At 31.9% G+C, this 17,822-nt stretch overlaps 2 protein-coding genes and 1 pseudogene across 2 annotated transcripts; 1 reads left to right on the top strand and 2 right to left on the bottom strand.

Annotated features, from left to right (window-relative positions):
• Positions 1–8,757: 8,757 nt before the first annotated feature.
• On the bottom strand, positions 8,758–9,422 carry LOC149511783 (uncharacterized; annotated as a pseudogene).
• Positions 9,423–10,965: 1,543 nt separating this feature from the next.
• On the top strand, positions 10,966–13,903 carry LOC111316544 (uncharacterized). Its single transcript, XM_022918514.2, has 2 exons — positions 10,966–11,247; positions 13,564–13,903. Exons 1-2 carry the CDS (start codon positions 11,096–11,098, stop codon positions 13,625–13,627), a joined length of 216 nt encoding a protein of 71 aa, XP_022774249.1. The 5' UTR covers positions 10,966–11,095; the 3' UTR covers positions 13,628–13,903.
• A 246-nt stretch (positions 13,904–14,149) lies between these two features.
• On the bottom strand, positions 14,150–15,176 carry LOC111317302 (squamosa promoter-binding-like protein 6). The gene is made up of 3 exons (XM_089753990.1): positions 15,052–15,176; positions 14,824–14,936; positions 14,150–14,697 (listed from the first exon to the last, which is right to left on the bottom strand). The coding sequence occupies exons 1-3, from the start codon at positions 15,174–15,176 to the stop codon at positions 14,150–14,152; spliced, it is 786 nt and encodes a 261-aa protein (XP_089610116.1).
• Between the last annotated feature and the right edge of the window lie 2,646 nt (positions 15,177–17,822).

The following is a 17,822-nucleotide window of genomic DNA, read 5'->3' as shown; positions in this document are numbered from 1 at the left end:
TACTTGGTGAGAGTAAGTATTTTTTACTTTTTATTGATGATTGTAGTCAATTGAGTTGGGTTTATTTTTTAACCAATAAGTCAGAGACTTTTAAGAGTTTTAGAAAATTCAAGGCACTTGCGAAAAAGCAAAGTGAAGCTTTCATAAAGATTTTTTGCACTAATCAAGAAAGAGAATTTTAATGTAATGAGTTTAAACTTTTTTATGAAGAAAATGGCATTCACAAGTAATTAACTACACCCTACACTCTAGAGCAAAACGGTGTAGCTAAAATAAAAAAAAAATCATATTGTTATGAAAATGGCTAAAAGCTTGTTGCAAATGAGAGGGGCTACCGAATCATTTTTGGGCTGAAATTGTGGTAACTACTGTTTATTTATTATCTTAACCTATAAAAATAGTTTTCAATCAGACACCTTGTAAAGCTTAAAGAGGTAAGGCCAATCGCAAGACACTTAAGGATTTTTGGTTATGTTACATATACTTTGGTTAATTCTTAAACTCAACATAAACTTGAGGAAAAATCTAAAAAATATATTTTTATGAGATATTACACTCAATTCAAAGCATAATGTCTACATAATCCTTTTAGTGGCAAGGTAATTATTAGCATAAATGTGATCTTTGATGAAGATACAAGTTGGGAGTGGAATGGCATAAATGAGACAACTCAAATTCGGATTTCAAGTGAAAGTGAGTATCTAAGTGAAAATACGATAAATGAAGGTGTTGAATCAACCCCTATGAACTTTTCAGTTAGTTTTTATTCATCAGCTTCCTTGTAACACTCATCATCTCTAACCTCATGATACAATAGTTCACTTTTCTTGAAAGACTTATTAAATGAAACACCTCCAAAAAATTTAGATCTTTGAAGGATATTTATGAAATTTGTCAATTTGCTCTTTTTGTTTCAGTTTTTACAAATTTTAAAAAGCAACAAACCAAGAAAAATGACAGAATGCAATGCAAGAATAGATGACGACAATCCAAAAGAATAAAATATGAGAAATGATAGATCTACCTAAAGATAAAAACACAATTGGCTTTAAATGGGTGTTCAAAATGAAATATCATGCTGATAGAACTATACAAAAACACAAAGCCTAGTTGGTGGTGAAAGGATACTCGCAGCAATAAGGTATTGATTTCGAAACAAACTTTTTCTCTGGTTACTTGATTTAAATAATTATTTTAGCCTTGGCTACACAACTTCATTGGCCTATTTATCAATTTGATGTCAAGTCTACTTTTTCAAATGGAGATTTGAAAAAAGTAATGTATGTTAATCAACCTAAAGGGTTTGTGATCAAAGACAATCAGACAAAGGTGTACAAGCTAAAGAAAGTGTTTTACGAGCTGAAACAAGAGCCACATGTATGGTATAGTAAGATTTATAGTTATTTTTGTCACAATGGCTTCACAAGAAATGAGAATGAGCCTACAATGAAAAATGATTATATCAGTTATGTCAAAAAATGCCATAAATGACAAATTTATATAGATAAAATTTATTTTCCTCTAGTTTCACTGCATATTTTGGTACTACCATGGCTTTTCTCTATGTGAATAATGGATGTGATTGGACCTATAAAGCCAAAAACTTTAAATAGGTGTTATTTTATCTTTATAATAATTGATTACTTCACCAAATTAGGGAAAATAGCTTCGTATGCTAGATTACGTAATCAGTGGTGTACATATTCATAAATAAATATAATATGCCAGTTTGGGCTCCCAAAAAAATCATTTCAAATAATGTTAACAATTTGAACAATAAAATGATGAAAGAATTGTGTGCACAATTCAAGATAAAGCATCATCATTCAACACCATATCGCTTAAAAATAAATGGTGCAGTAAAAATTACGAATAAGAGCATCAAAAGAATATTGAAAAAATGACTAATACATATACAGACTAGCGTGAAAAGTTACTTTTTTTCCTACTTGCCTATAAAACATCAATTCGAACCTCTATGAGTACCACCCCATTTTTGCTAATGTATCGAATGAAGGCTGTACTCCTGATCGAAGTTGAAATTCCTTCTTTGAAAGTTTTGATGAAGCAAAAATTGGATCAAATAGATTGGGTTCGAGGCCATTTCGAGCAACTAAATCATATTAAAGAGAAAAAGTTCTCGGCACTAATCTTTTTCTTATTATACGAGCACATGATAAGAAAATACAACCCTAATGCTTTCACAAAAGTGAATTGATTTCGAAAAGAATTTTGTCACATCAACATGACAATGGAAGAAAGTGGATACCCAATTAGAAGGGTCTATATGTGATAAAATGGTATTCTCAAGTGAAGCTTTAATCCTTGCAGAAATGGATGGTGATGAGTTGCCAAATCCTATGAATTTGGACATTGTTAAGAAATATTTTACTTTAAAAAAATAAAAAAAAAATGAGATGATTCAGACTGAAAACCTAAAAAGGATGGTTTGAACCAAAAAATGGATCATTTAAGCTGAAAACCTGAAAGGTAGCTTAAATAAAGGTAAAGCTAGGAGAAAATCCTTCAAAGAATGAATGGATGGTATACAACTGGATGAATCAATGCCAAAATTAAGAGATATGACTTTTGGAGGCAAGTTTTCATTAGTTGCAGATATGAGGCAAGGATTGGTTATATGAGATCAAACGTAGCAAGATCATAAATGTAACAAGTTTTTGAAAAAAACTTGTCCGAGTAGGTCAAGGTCATTCAAATGTTCATTAGCTAGAGAATTGATATTTGATTCTTGAAATATTTTTGAATTACATGTTCTTTATGTTTTGAAAAGCTTATCTTTATCTTTCTCAACCAAAATACCTCATTGTTGACTAATTTTATATTCAATCTTAAACATGAAATCATTGCATTTTTCATTTAAAGTTCATAATAGACCAATGCGACGCTCAAAAACATAATGTAAGGATGATGAAAATAACAATACAAGATTAGAAAAAATGAAATGAAATTGATTGATCATCGAAAGCAAGAAAAAAAAAAAGGAAGAGAAGATTAAAAAAAAAATTTAGAGAAGATTTTAGAAGAACCCAAAGTCAGATGGGTCCATCAGAATTCGAAGATTTCAAAATAAACGGAAATAGAAACAACTGGATGAAAATCGAAAGATTCAAAAAGACAAAAATACTGGAAGTGGCTTATAAAGTCTAAAAAAATAGAACCAATTTCAAAAGTTGAATTAACATGAATGAAAACACATGATATAATTCATTGATTGCATTTTTATCTTTTATATTCATTACAATCGTTGCATACATTACATACCTTTTATGGTGAGTTGCATTGAAGGTTTCTTTATAAGACATCAGAAAAAATCAACATGTTTTTCATTTTCAAAACAAGGATAATGGTCCTGAAGATGAAATGTTACTTCTAGCATGATTCTTAAAATTGAGACATAGGGTACCCAATCCTTTATTTTTTGACTTATAACTCAGTCTTGGTAATAATATATTCTTTGACTCGTAGTTTAATCCCAATCATTTTTATTTTATGGCTCAAGATTCAATCCTAACCGTCATTTATTCTTTAACTCATGATTTAATCTCGATCATCTTTATTTTTTGACTCGTGGTTTAATCCCAACCTTTTTATTCTTTAACTCGTGATTTAATCTCAATCTCTTTATTTTTTGACTCATGATTCAATCTCTGTCATCTTTATTTTCTGACTCACGATTTAATCTCAGTCTCTTTATTTTTTGACTCGTGATTCAATCCCAATCTCGTTATTCTTTGACTCTTGGTTTAATCTTAGCTTATTATTCTCTGACTTGCAGTTTAATCCCAATCTCGTTATTTTTTAACTTGCTGTTCAATCTTAGTCTCTTTATTTTTTGACTCATGATTTAATCTCAATTGTGATTATTTTTTTACAAGTGGTTCAATCCCGATCTTTTTATTTTTTGTCTCACGATTTAAACCCAGTTTCTTTATTTTCTGACTCACAGTTCAATCTTAATCGTCATTATTCTTTGACTTGTGATTTAATCCTAGTCATTTTTATTTTTTGACTCACGATTCAATTTCGGTCTCTTTTTTTTTTGACTCACAATTCAATCTCGATCATTTTGTATTTTTTAACTCCCAGTTCAATTTCGATGTCTTTATTTTTTACTCATGATTCAATTCCAGTCTCATTATTCTTTGACTCACATGTCAATCTCAATCATTTTTATTTTTATTTTTTGCTTTACAGTATCATCTTAGTTGTTCTTTATTACTTGATTCATAGTTCAATCTTAAACTTAAAATGCAAAAACAACAAAAAAATTTGGAGAGTCATCAAGTTAGCTTCAGACAAAATTGTTGTCTTTGTTTTTGTCTTATTCTTAATTCTCAACAATGTACAAAAAGAGGTAGCTATAGATATTGAATTTTGTTCGGGTCTACCAAATAAAGTCCCATTTTTAAATTTTGTTAAAATTAATAGTTAAATGTAATATTACAAAAATTAAAATTAAAAAAAAAGTTTTTTTTAAAAAGAGAGAATTGGACAAGGATAAGTACGGTGCCATGCACAGCACTTACCTGTTCATGTACCCTTACCACCACTATTCCTAGCTCCATCAGTCCTTAAGCTAGTCCTCGGCTATACTCTGCCAACACTATGCCCTATGAAGCCCATGGAAACTATACCTAAAGCCTTTGCACTTCACCTGCCCAAACTACCTAGAGCCACCGGCCTTACTCTACCATGACACTCATACCTTGCCAAGCACCTACTCCATCCGGCATCCCAGGCACCCAGCCTCATAAAGCACCTAGCTTCTTCTTCTTCCAAGGTTTTTGGACACATAGCTCACCCACACACATACCAATACTCGCACACCCCTAACCCTCAAAGACCCAGCTTCAAACACCTATGGCCCTACCTTCCTACTTCTTCATTTTCAGCCCGTCAGCATCCAACGTACCCTAGCAATGCCCAAACCGAACCAAGCCCTATCCTTTTCCCACAAACCACACCTCTAGCCCAATCCTTTTCCAAATCGTCAACCATTAAAAATAAAAAAAAATAAAAAAAAAAACATTCTTCACCAATTAGGTAAGGAATCATTAGTGCCGAGCTACCTATAAAAACAAAAAAAAATCAATTTTGGTTTTATATAAAAAAAGGAACACCGAAACTTCAAACACCAATCTACACCGATTAAGGCTATTTCTTACAAAAAGAAAGGCGAATATGGGTTCAAAGGATTGAAATGAGTTTTTAGGGAAAGTTTGACATTTTTTAATCACTAAGGACCACCGACAATGAACGACGATCGATGGCACATGACCATTTTCTAGGTTTCTGGCTGACGAAAGTAGAGAGAAAAAAAAATTTGTTGTTTGAAGAGAAGAAGGAAATGGGTTAAAAAAAAGTCTTTAATAAAAAAGAAAAAAAGAAGTAAAATAACATCGTTTTAAGAGAAAAGGATCTGCGATTGTTCGTGACTTGACTTGAAAACTGTGCAACTCGACTCGGCAACCACCTTCAGCCAACTCTCAGCTAGTTCAATCAAACCGCTCACATAACCCCTATTGTTCCAATCAAACTGGCATTGATCGGACCATTGATCGATCTAGTTCAAGTTTTTTTTATTATTTTTATTATTTTTATTTTTTTATATCTTTTTTAGCTTTATTATTGTTAATTATGCATATTTAAAAACTTTTAAAATTTATTAGAATAAATATTTGTTATTTCATAATAATAATAATAATAATAATAATAACAACAACAACAACAACAACAACAACAATAACAATAAAAAAATGATTTCAAAACTTTTGATTCTTGTTAATATTTTTTAAAAGAATAATAATCCAAGTATTAAATAAAAAATATATAACATGATTATAAAAGTAATAAGAAAAATTTTTCTACCTAGATATTGGAGGGAATATAATCATATTTGAAATAATGATAATCTAACCTAGATATTGAAGAATTATTGAAAAACTAATAATAAATTGTTATAAATAAAAGTATACAAAAAATTTTAAATTAATTTTTGAAAATTATAAGAACCGAACTTGTTTTGAAAATCTACATAGATGTTGGAGATTTTTAGAGATATTCACGTTTTTCGAACGATAAAATTAAATCCTTCAAACTCTAAAATCAGAACCCTAGACCTTTTAAACCCTAAAATTAAACCCATAATCCTAAACCCTTTGAACCCTAAAATTAAACCTTCAAAACTTTAAAATCAAAACCCTAAACCTCAAACCCTAAAATCAAAACCCTAAAATCCAAAACCCAAAACTCTAAATTTTAAAATTCAAAACCTAAAACCCCAAATTTGGTACACAATCCCGAATCATCACCCAAAAGTCACCAAACTTTAAAATCTCGACCCATACCTATGTTCAAAACCATTTCGAAATTCTAAGGATACATGCGAAAATCTCAAGTAGAGTCATTTGTTTTCAAATGCCACCTAGACGATAGAGTGTTTAGGAAACTTTATTCCATTAAGTTTTTCATGCAAGTCTTTAATTCGCTTTAACAATAAGATGATAACTAATAAATAATAAATTATAATAATAAATTGGGATATTAAATATAAATAGTTGCATTTAAGCTCTGCTTAGATATTGAAAAGTCAAGGTGATCTCATTATATTTAAGAATCCATTTTTAAATTGCATTTTATCACTTTGCATAACATTTATTGGCACACATACGTCATCATATTATTGTTGGCACTCGTTTTGCATTTCTTTGTCTTTAATTTTTATTTGTTACTCGATAATATCATCATTTACTTTCTCATATAAAATGTTTTACAAAAAAAAAAAGAGAAAATAAGTGTTTTAAATTTATGATAATATAAATAAAATAAAATTAACATTCTAAAGAAAATAATTCTTGATATTCTATCTAGATATTTGAGAGTCACCAATAATTATCTTTTACAAAGAGTGTTTTTTTTTTTTTTTAAAGGAATATTGTATTAAATCTCAAGCAAAAAAAGTTACTTTAAATTTTGTCTAGATGTTGGAGAATTTTAAGATAATTCTTTAACTTAAGAATTTCCTTAATGTTCTAAATAAAGAGTTTTAGCAAAAATTTATTTTTAATGGAATTAATATTAAATTTTAAATCAAAACTATTTCATCCAACACAAAAAATAACGCATGATTAATTAGTACCAATATATGCGCGTTGTGGGGGTGCTAATCATTTCCCATACGTAATCAATTTTCGAGCCTAATTTGATTTTTCGTAGACCGAAATTTATCTTTTTGATAAACTTTAAACTCGTTTTTACAATTTTATTAAAAAATAAGTTCTTTTGTGGCCGATCACACCTAAAAAAAAATATTAGTGACGATTATTCCGTTTTTCTCGACTTTAAAATTTTTTATATCTAGCGGTCCCAAAAGACACCATTTTAATCCCTTGGTTAATACCCTTCTAGCCATCTATAAGGCCCTCCACATGAGTGAAGGGCTATGCCCCAACCGTGACTCCATGAAGGTTGAACTCGGATAGTACTTAGCCTTGAGGACTTGTGAACTGATGTATTTGGTTTGGAAATAAGTCTCCATCTTTGTTTGCCGAGCATCGCCTTGATAAAAAGTTCCATTTCTTTGAATCCCAAGCCACGCTTTGTTTTTGGCATGCATAGCTCTCTCCATGTGACCCAATGAATGCCTTTCGCTTTTGTCCCTTATCTCCAACGGTAATACTATTTATCTCCACCAGTACCTACCAATAATACTATTTATCTCCTTACATAAGCTCATTGGCAGCAAAAAGCAATTCATTGCGTAGTTTAAAACTGTTGTAATACTGACTTAATGAAGACTTCTTTTCCTCCATGTGACAAGCATCTATTGCTCCACCATTCTATTTTTTATTTGAGCCTTTCTTTGATTTCCCTGAAAGCTCTTATTTTGCTCCTCCCCACCATCGATGGCAATCCAAGATATTTTCCGAGGTTGTCTGTTGCTTGTACTCTGAATAATACTTTTTGGGTTTTTTTCTGCTCTTGCCCCGTATTGGTGCTGAAATACAATGCTGATTTGTCGTAATTGATTTGTTGTCCCGAGCCTTCCTCATATTTCATTAGCATGCTCTTCACCTTCTCGCCTTCGCTTGGTGTTGCTTTCATAAACAATAAGCTGTCTTCTGCGAAGAAAAGGTGATTCACTTTGGGGCGTTTCGACTAGCTCGAGCTCCTTGAATAGAACCCCCTCTCTGAGCTTTGGCTAATAATGACGACAATCCTTCACTGCATAACATAAACAAATACAGAGATAGGGGTCTCCCTGCCTAAGACCTATTTCTGGCCAAAATTTGTCAATGATGCTCCGATTAATGATAATTGAATAAGAGACAGCTATGATACATTGCATTATGAGAGATATCCACCTAGGCCTTAATCCCATTTTACCCATAATCTCTTTCTGGAGCGACCATTTGATTCTGTTTTAGGCTTTACTCATATCGACTTTCTTAACAAAATATCCCTTCTGCCCATCTTTCTTTTGTTTTAAAGAATGAAGAAGTTTATAATAATTTAAATTATATAAATTTTGAAAAAAAATAATTTTGATCAATAAATAAATTATTTTATTTTAATTCTTACACACATCAAATATAAGATAAAAAGATATTATTTAATTTAATCTTATTTATAATATCATCTTATCGTATCTTATCATAATTTTATATACCAAACACATCAAATACACCTTAATTTACATTAAAAACTTAAATTTTGTCATTTCATATATATACCTACTGCAATCAAGAAGCGAATTTTGTATTAGAAACAGGGAAATATCAAAATAAATTACTTTCACTTGAAATACAAGTCATGCACATGCACAAGCTCAAAAGTCAAAAAGCATAAAACAATTACAGATGGATGGAACAACTTCCAATTCTATGCATAAAAGGAAAGTCTTCTAGGATATGGCAACTGGCAAAGGAATTCTTATTACTAGTGTAGCTTAATTGACAACTAATTAAATACTATGAGATGGATAAGCAATGCTATCCATTGGTCTCTAGTGAGTTTCTTGAGCTTAATTCGTTCAGAGTTGTTTGGTTCATGGTTGAAACGTTCTTGAACAGAAGAGAAGTTGCAGCCTTACTATCAACGCTTTCATCACCAGCAACGCCAAAGAAGTTGTCAATTTGGCTTAACTGTTCGCGGTTTGGATCAGCAGGTACAATAAATGAGACCTGCTTTGGTTGGGAAATCATGTAGTCCTGGTGAACTCGACAGCTGACAGCAGCTGTTGTAGAAGAAGCGTGGTTTGGCATGACCTTGGTGGCGTACTGCATCGCTGGTGCTGGCTTGACTGCTAGGTAGAATGCCGTCAGCTTCGCTTTGATGAACCCTCGACGCTTGTGGTTGGACTCCTTCTTAATACCTGTCTTGCTATTAGATTTCAGATCAATTAATCAAATAGCGAGTAGTACCTGAAGACAAGATTAGGCTGGCTATATATAATAGTTGCTTGTGCACTTTTATTCTGATAAAGCAATTTCAGATAAACATGAAAATTCTTGACGGATTGTGGTCCCTCAACTAAATATCTAGGAGAATAATCTTCTTTAATTCCCAAGATCTCTGGTTTGCTCTTGTTATGACATTAGAGAGCTCATTTACATCCAGCTAGATGGCTGTTCTTTTGCTTCCGCTCAAAAGGCACTAACATTGGCCAATTTTGCAGAGGCAAGACTTTGTGTCTATCCTGGTTGAGGCTGCTACATGCCTCGTCTCAGTGTTTTAGCTCACCCCATTATAGACATGATTAACGGATTCATCTCATTATTCTTTTGGACCACTGAACATATGAGTTGACCTGATCTGATAGTAGGATAGATACAAAAAAAAAAACTTGTAAATGTTGCTTTATTCTTTTGATTTTTCTTTCCCTTCTGTCGCTTTTCCATATGTGGATAAGTGGATATGTAAGACTGAAAATGCATATTCAAAGAAGATGAGCTTGTATGATAATTACTGAATTTCTTTTCTGTAATTCATGCAACATCGATCTCTCTGTGTTACTGAATCTCTATACTAGATGGATAAGAATAGTGTCCTTTTCAACTCCTACTGTGTCATTTGGAGCATTTTCTAAGAATATTAAGACAACTTTTCAAGTAATCATTACAAACTAGCAACATTTTATCATGGACAGAATTGTAAAACAAAAAAAAAGACATTTTATCTGGATGGCACCTTAATTTTTGTATGTTTTACGACATATTCGGTTAATAACTGGCTCTGCCTTGTGCACGATAGAGCAAGCTACGGTTTAAGGATACTACAGTAGCCTTTGCAACTTGGCCTGTTTGCTTTTCTCAGACATGAACTTGACAGTGATAAAATTTCCATGTTTTTGGAGGTGCATTCATAGATAAGATTGATATGATTGACAAGTCAGTTTGGCATGGGATGTTTATAATTCAATTTTAATTAAACTAATTGATCAATTAATTATGATCGAATATCAAAAATAATTTTAAAAAATTTTAATTTTTGATTAATTCGATTTCAAACTAAATTAATCTAAATTTTAATCAAAATATTATAAAATTTATATATAAAACTAAAAATATATAAAATTATCCATTTCATTTTAAGTTATTAGAGTTTTTAATTTAATATTTTAATATTTAAATTTTTTTGTTGAATGATTTTATTTAATTTATTTAACATATAAATAATAAATAATAAATGATTTAATTTAATATATTTTATTATTTGATTAATTAAAAAATTAATTAAATTGATCGAATTAATTTTGATCAATTAATTTTTGAAATTAAAAAATTCAGTACATTAATGAAAATACAATAATATAATAAGAAATCATTAGGGCTTTGGTTAAAGCCCAATAAAAAAGAATTATGGGCTGAAACACGGCCCAATTATAAAATTAACAGGCTCTTTCACTCCAATCCAAACAGTCTTAATACTATAACATTGGTCTTCTCCAAGCGGAGATTTTTCCAGGAAAAGAAAAATCCCCAATTAAAAACTCTTTCAATTACAACCCACTTGGATTGTCGGTCATTGACGGTTACAAATTTTCGCTGTAAAAGAAAGTTTGGGTAAAAAAAAAATGGCTTTGACGAACTTCATATTAACAGTGGCGGGCGTTAGCGCGGTGGTTCTTTTACTGAGAAGCGATGTTAAACAATCGGCTGCGATCTTTAGGCGCAACGTTAAGCATATAAGGAATTGGCTTGAAGAAGAATCTTCTGCTGCTTCCAAGTAAGCCTTTTGCTTTACCGTATGTTTTTTTTTTTTTTTTGTTAATTAATGTTAAACTTTTTATTTAAGCTCAAAGTTGTAATTTTTAAAACGTTTTTAGGGTTTTAATGTGAATTATAGCAGCTTAAGCAATGTTGATTTTTGTATGATGAGAGAAGATGATTTTTATTAGAATTTTGATGAGTCTCTGGAATGATTGGTTTTAAGCTTTTTGATAGTCTTGATTGAAAACCCAGAAGGGAAACACAAATAGTAGGCTCCAAAAATGAGGCAATTTGAAGGGCTTTTTCATTGATGTTGCAAAGCAAAGCATAAGATATAACTTGTAATGTGATATTGGAATTGTTGCTTTTTTATGTATATTCCAGAGGATATAGCATGAGAATTAGTCCTGATAATTCGTGTATTTGTGTTGTGTAAAATATTGAAATCTGTGTATTCGTATCTTGTTTTGTACGAAAGTTTGTTGTTACAATTCGTGTTGATATGAAAATGTAAAATACTTTTTTTTTTATTTTGTTAAATTCATATATAGTTATTGCTAAAATTTTAAGCTAAGTTGCCTTCGTGTCTTATTTTCGTATCGTGTTGTATCACCATGTCATGTTTTAGATTGCCATGTCTCATTGAGAATGAAACATTTAGAAATAGAATTATATTGCCAGATTGTTTCAGTGATCTTTGGAACTCTGCTATAGATGGTCTTCTGGTTTCATTTATAGTTAAGTCTTTTATTTTGGTTCTATTTTTGAAGTTAAACTGCAGTGTACATTCTATCCCTTGTCGTGACTGAACTAAATTGCCTAGGAATTAAGTTCTGCTTTAATTTTTAAAAAGCATATAGTTTTTTTTAATTTTTGTTAAACTCATATATGGTTTTTGCTAAAATTTTAAGCTAAGTTGCCTTCATGTCTTATTTTCGTATCATGTTGTATCACCATGTCTTGTTTTAGATTGCCATGTCTCATTGAGAATGAAACATTTAGAAATAGAATTATATTGCCAGATTGTTTCAGTGATCTTTGGAACTCTGCTATAGATGGTCTTCTGGTTTCATTTATAGTTAAGTCTTTTATTTTGGTTCTATTTTTGAAGTTAAACTGCAGTGAACATTCTATCCCTTGTCGTGAATGAACTAAATTGCCTAGAAATTAAGTTCTGCTTTAATTTTTGAAAAGCAGATAGTTTTTTAAAATTTTTGTCATAAGCCCAGCACCATAGTTTTGTGGTTTGATTCCGTGACTGTCTAACAGTTTTCATGTAATGCTGTGGTGTATATCATGAAGCACACTCTTGTCACGGATTTGGTGTAAACACAATGATTTCATTAATCCCATTGCTTCATAACAGTTAGCACCAGTTCTTCTCTCCTCGTTTAATCATATTATTTCTGATGTTTATTACAGTGTTTGTGAAACTAACATACACATCCCCATTACATTACCATGATTATGCTCATGTAGAAAGCAGCTAAAAGTAGCTGTTGCATGAAACTTGGATATAACTGCATGGCCATAGGAAGATTTTTTTGGGGATAAGTTGAATTTTATTTATCCAAAGCAAGCAGAAATCTGCTACGGCACAACTATTCCAATTTACAAAACAATGACATTGTGTTAGCAGCCTATTCTAGAATAGCTACATTAAGGTTTCAGTCATCACACAATTGCTTGTTTACCATATCACCTGCAATCTGCCTTAAACCATGCAACCTTTATCTGACAACTTACTTGATTCTTCCCACCACCTGTCTTGTTTTCTCCTCTGTATGTTTGAACAGCCGTTGATTTCTTCCCTCCATAGCAAATATATGCAAGCAATCCAAGCTATGCGTAATATAATGAAAACCAAAGCTTTTCCCTTCATCCTGCTCAATGCCCACGTCAGCTCAGCTTCCCAGTTCCCTATTCTTCTGTGAATTCTGCATAACTGAAGTACCATATGCCAAACTCCTTTAGTGTAAGCACAGTTGAAATACGCATGATCCCTGCATTCATCCGCACTTTGACAGAGGCAGCACCTGCTGTCTATCTCCATTCCCCAAGACCTTAGTCTGTCCTTCGTTGGGAGTCTATTCAAGATGGTCATAGGAAGATTGCTGATCACTGTTAACCTTAGTAAGTTTTCAGAAAAATGTGATTGCAGTATTGGTGAATCGGTAAATCACTTCACTTAAAAACCTACTTTTATCTAAATTGTGCTTTCTACTCTTCAAATTTTTTTGTATATGCTGTCCGTATCTGTCCCCAACATTTTGTTGCAAATGGTTCTTATACAACACAAAGCTTATTTCTCACTTTGATGATCTTCTTTCAGGGCAGCTGAGAAGGTAAAGCCCAAGGAACTGGAGTCCAAGGTTCCTCCCAAGGAGAAGGACTAATGTCTTTATGGCAAGTTTGGGGTTATTTATGATAATTTGCGATTATCAGGTTTGAATATCTCGGTTGCTATTTAGAATAAACCGTGGAAAATGTGTGGGTATTTCTGCACTTTGAAACTGCTTGATTTTGTTGTCTCTCCTTTTTCCATTTGTTAATACACTGAGCTGTATTTACTTACAAGGTAATACTTTTGAGAAATGTCAATTTTATTTGGATCAGCATATTTCTCTGTAAAAAAAAAAAATGAAAAAAAGAGGAAATATTCAGTTTGCAGATCTTTTAAATTCTTTGATGCTGATGTTCCTCACATTGTCGAAATAATTGTCATAATTTTTCCATAAAAAAATATTTAAGGGATTATTTGACAGTCTGATCGTGATATTACAGCTCAAAGAAGACATTGTCATCATAATACGAAGTTATGTCAAGGCAATTAATGCCTACTCTTATAGGGAAAATAATCGATCAGATGTTTTGGGAGAACCTGGCACTATGGCATAAAACAATTCAGTTCTGGTTGTCTAGCTATTCAGTTGGGAGCATTTAGATGTAATCCACGCCTGGTTGTCTAGCAAGCCATTGGACCAAGCTTGAAGGACTGTATTGCCACTGCCAGCTGCGTTGACTTGGTTTCCGTCAGGGATCAGAGTCGAACTTAAAGGCTCACTCATATCACTAAGAGAACTAGAGACACGTGCTATTGAATGGATCGTGTGACTGGATTGAGATAAGTGGTGACAGGAGAGAGCACGACAGGAATCGATGGATCCTGTTATACCTTTGGCTTGCATCTTATGGCTACCTCTTCCAACTTCTGATGAGATAAGGGCATTGGCAAGTCGTCGACAAACAGAAACCACAGGGATTACTTGGTCGATCCCTTCACGGTCATTGGTAAGCAGGACAAAAAATTCTCTATCCTCTCCACGATTGATACAAGCCAAAGGATTTGGAGAACTTAATCGTGGATCAACAAGATCAAAGTGTTCATAACTATTATAGACCATTGCAATCGTTGTATACATCTGTTGATCACTGAATTGTAAGATTTTGCTACCCAAAATTGATTCTGCAAATCACGTACAGAAACGGATATGAAAATAGCAGCAGGGTAATTATAGATAAACTTACTAAAAATCTTTGAAGCAAGAAGTAGAAAGGCTATATATAAATCCAAGCCTAATTGATTGGATACCAGGACTCTCGTGCAAAGATTTTGGCCGAGATTTTCTTCGGCGCCTGTTGTGTCCTTCAAGACCTTTCCTGCAGCTCCTTTTCTCCTCATCAAACTCTCCAAGAGCGGGAAATCTACCAAATTGAATTAAGTGAAGTCAAGACTCCTAGCAAAAAATACAGACAGGCAGCCGAATTCCTCCTTACTACCAGCAAACTCCACACTTATCTGCTGCCTTGCTGAAAGAACCTTTTCTCTTCACCCTCGACGATGACAACTGGGTCCTTGGAGTGGTGCTCACAGACCCTATGGTGCCTATAATATTCCCGGTCTTTTCCAAGATCAGATTTGCAGTCATCAACCAAGCGTGACATTTTCTGATTTTGGTTTGCCACAGAAGACCTCTTCAATGACCCTGAAGTTGACGACTCTATTTTTAAGGTCCTTTGTTCTTACTCTTATTCGGTGACTTGACTCTAAAATTCTTTGCTCTTCCAACTGCACACGCACATGTAATAAGGGTGCAACACTATACAAATATGATTACACGACAATTTTTAAAAAATAGGATACATGTACGATAAGATGTGATAATAAAAATTATTTTTATATTTTGTACTCATTAGGTAAAATATATGATAGATATTGGATTAATTGTTAAAAGATACTTATTTTTGTCAAAAAAACTAATAATAGACATTGTAAAAAACATATCATATCATTATTTATACGAAAAATTATTTTTTTTCTTTTTTTATTGTATCTTATTAAATTCAACACGTATTTAAATGTATTGTAAGTGTCAAAATATAAAATAAAAATATAAAACATAAATACGACACCAATGCACCAAAAGCTGAGAAGTATTTGTATTTGTGCTTCATAGTCCACCAAGCTTCAAGTTTACTGAAAATCCTTTATCCTCCAGCTGAGATAAACGCAAAGCTGACTCTTCATAGTCTAAATCCATATCACCCTTTTCTTTAAACTTCTGCAGTGTATTTAATTAGTCTCCTCCTATTCCAATAAACCTAAAAGAGAAACAGCAACGCAAACGCCACAAATTATCTTCAATTAAGGCCCTCACCATATCCGAAAAACCCCAAGATTCTAATTAAAATTGGCCAAAAAGAAAACGAAAAAGATTAAGGAATGAAAACAGGTGACAGGAAATTCAGATTGCAGTGACTGAGTAGAGCTCACTTTGTATTAAATTGTAAAAATAGAACTTCAAACGATAAAAAAGGAGTTACAAATGTCAGAAAAAAAGATCCATATTGAGAATTATTTTCTTCTTTCCATTTTCCTGCATTTCTCCCAATTTTCCATTGTTTGACACTTAAGAAGCTAAATTATTGTGGACTGTTGTTGTGTGTGTGGGGCATATAAAGAAAACAAGCCAAAGTTAGGAAGAGCTGCGGAATAGATAGAGAGAGAAAGAAAGCAAAGTGTATTAAAGAAAGTGACAGGTATTCTTGATTTCAAGAATTCTCCTTTGAATTAATCACTGGCAATAATTGAAGGTAGAGGAAGCAGCCAGGTAGCTAATCATTTTTGGCTGCTTTATTTTGTGCTTCAGAATCCTGGACAGGGCTCCATTCGATTCCCATCTGTGATGAATCATAGAAATGAGATATAAAAAACTAATAAAAATAATCTAAAGAATAATGTGCACCATCTTTTCACGTTGGAATCGTCACTCCCGCACTTATTGCTATATGAATTTCTTACTAGGAATTTGTCATTAGTGATTATGATTTTTAATAGTATTAAAATTGGTGGCAAATAGATATACTTTCCTTTGTTCCTAACCAACTGCAAAAGGAAGAAAGGTGGAATTAATTTTGCTGCCTACTAAGGAACATTCGACAATGTTCCCAAAACATTTTAATAATTCTGATTCAAAAAGCCCCAAAAAAAGGAATTTCAAGAAAGAGTCCAAAGAAAAACTAAAGAACTACAGAAACAGTTGCGCTAGAGGCGAATCTAAAGGGGGAGACATGGGTCGTGGTCTCCTCCAAACATTTTTTTACATCTTTATAATATTGCAATTCAATCTATTTAAATTCAGTATCGGTTCTTCCCTTTTCATTAACTACATGGTTTGATCCCTTTGTGTCTTATGTCCAGCTTTAGATGGCATCATGTAATTAGAGAGACAGTCCTGTAAATGATATTCTAGTAATAATTTGGTAATATTTTAGATTAATAATATTATTCTAGTAATATTTTAAATTAATTTTATATTAATTTAAAAAATATTAGATATTGATCAGGTGATTATAAGAATTGATTTAATCATTATTTTTATTTATTATATTTTTTATTTTATAATATTTTATCTTTGTATAAATCAACTTTGAGCCTCATTGTAAAACACAAGTCACTACAATAAAATTTTTATCATTTTCTTCTTTTTTATGGTATCGGAGAGATTTTATGGTTCATTCCGAAGGTGAATCGTCTTGAAATAACTAATATTTGCTTTTTTTCATCATTGATGGCTAGTATTCAATGAGAAAATATACAACTAATTTCAATTATCTTTGACAGAAATAATTACAATAAGTGAGCTATAACTATACATAATTATCTAAAATGAATGAAATTATTGCTTGTTGTTACCTAAGAATGCAAAGCACTAGAAAGAAAAGAAGAAGAATTCGATAATAAAGTTGCAGATCGGTTAGAAGAATAAAAAAGTAAGAATCATTGAATTTTGACATAGTTCACTAACACCATTATTCTTTCTATTAATATCCATTTTAAGCAATTTGAACTTGCTAAAAATACTTGGGTTTTTCTTAACACACGGTACAGCTTTACTATTTTTGCTCATTAATATCATATTTTGACCACTTTATCTCACATTTGTCAAGAACCAGGTCAATCAATTGATGATTTTCGTTCTAAAATGCAACATTTATGGGATATGCTTGAAAATTTTGAGTCAGAATTCAAGGATGAAAGTAATGCTAGTAATTTTATTACTTATTGAAATCAAATTCATATTATTCAAT

Source organism: Durio zibethinus, chromosome 24, assembly GCF_047325235.1.
Source record: "Durio zibethinus cultivar Kanyao isolate XHJ-2024 chromosome 24, ASM4732523v1, whole genome shotgun sequence".
NCBI classification, from domain to species: domain Eukaryota; kingdom Viridiplantae; phylum Streptophyta; class Magnoliopsida; order Malvales; family Malvaceae; genus Durio; species Durio zibethinus.
This window is presented reverse-complemented; position numbering and strand designations above follow the sequence as displayed.

Bases quoted from the DNA above. Each gene is read 5' to 3' on its own strand.
- LOC111317302 (XM_089753990.1), bottom strand. From the start codon at position 15,176: ATGTCACGCTTGGTTGATGACTGCAAATCTGATCTTGGAAAAGACCGG. The intron at 14,937-15,051 runs GTTCTTTCAGCA...TCAATTTGGTAG, and splicing joins GTCGAGGGTGAAGAGAAAAG to ATTTCCCGCTCTTGGAGAGT. The intron at 14,698-14,823 runs GTATCCAATCAA...CGTGATTTGCAG, and splicing joins ATCTTTGCACGAGAGTCCTG to AATCAATTTTGGGTAGCAAA.
- LOC111316544 (XM_022918514.2), top strand. From the start codon at position 11,096: ATGGCTTTGACGAACTTCATATTAACAGTGGCGGGCGTTAGCGCGGTG. The intron at 11,248-13,563 runs GTAAGCCTTTTG...ATCTTCTTTCAG, and splicing joins GAATCTTCTGCTGCTTCCAA to GGCAGCTGAGAAGGTAAAGC.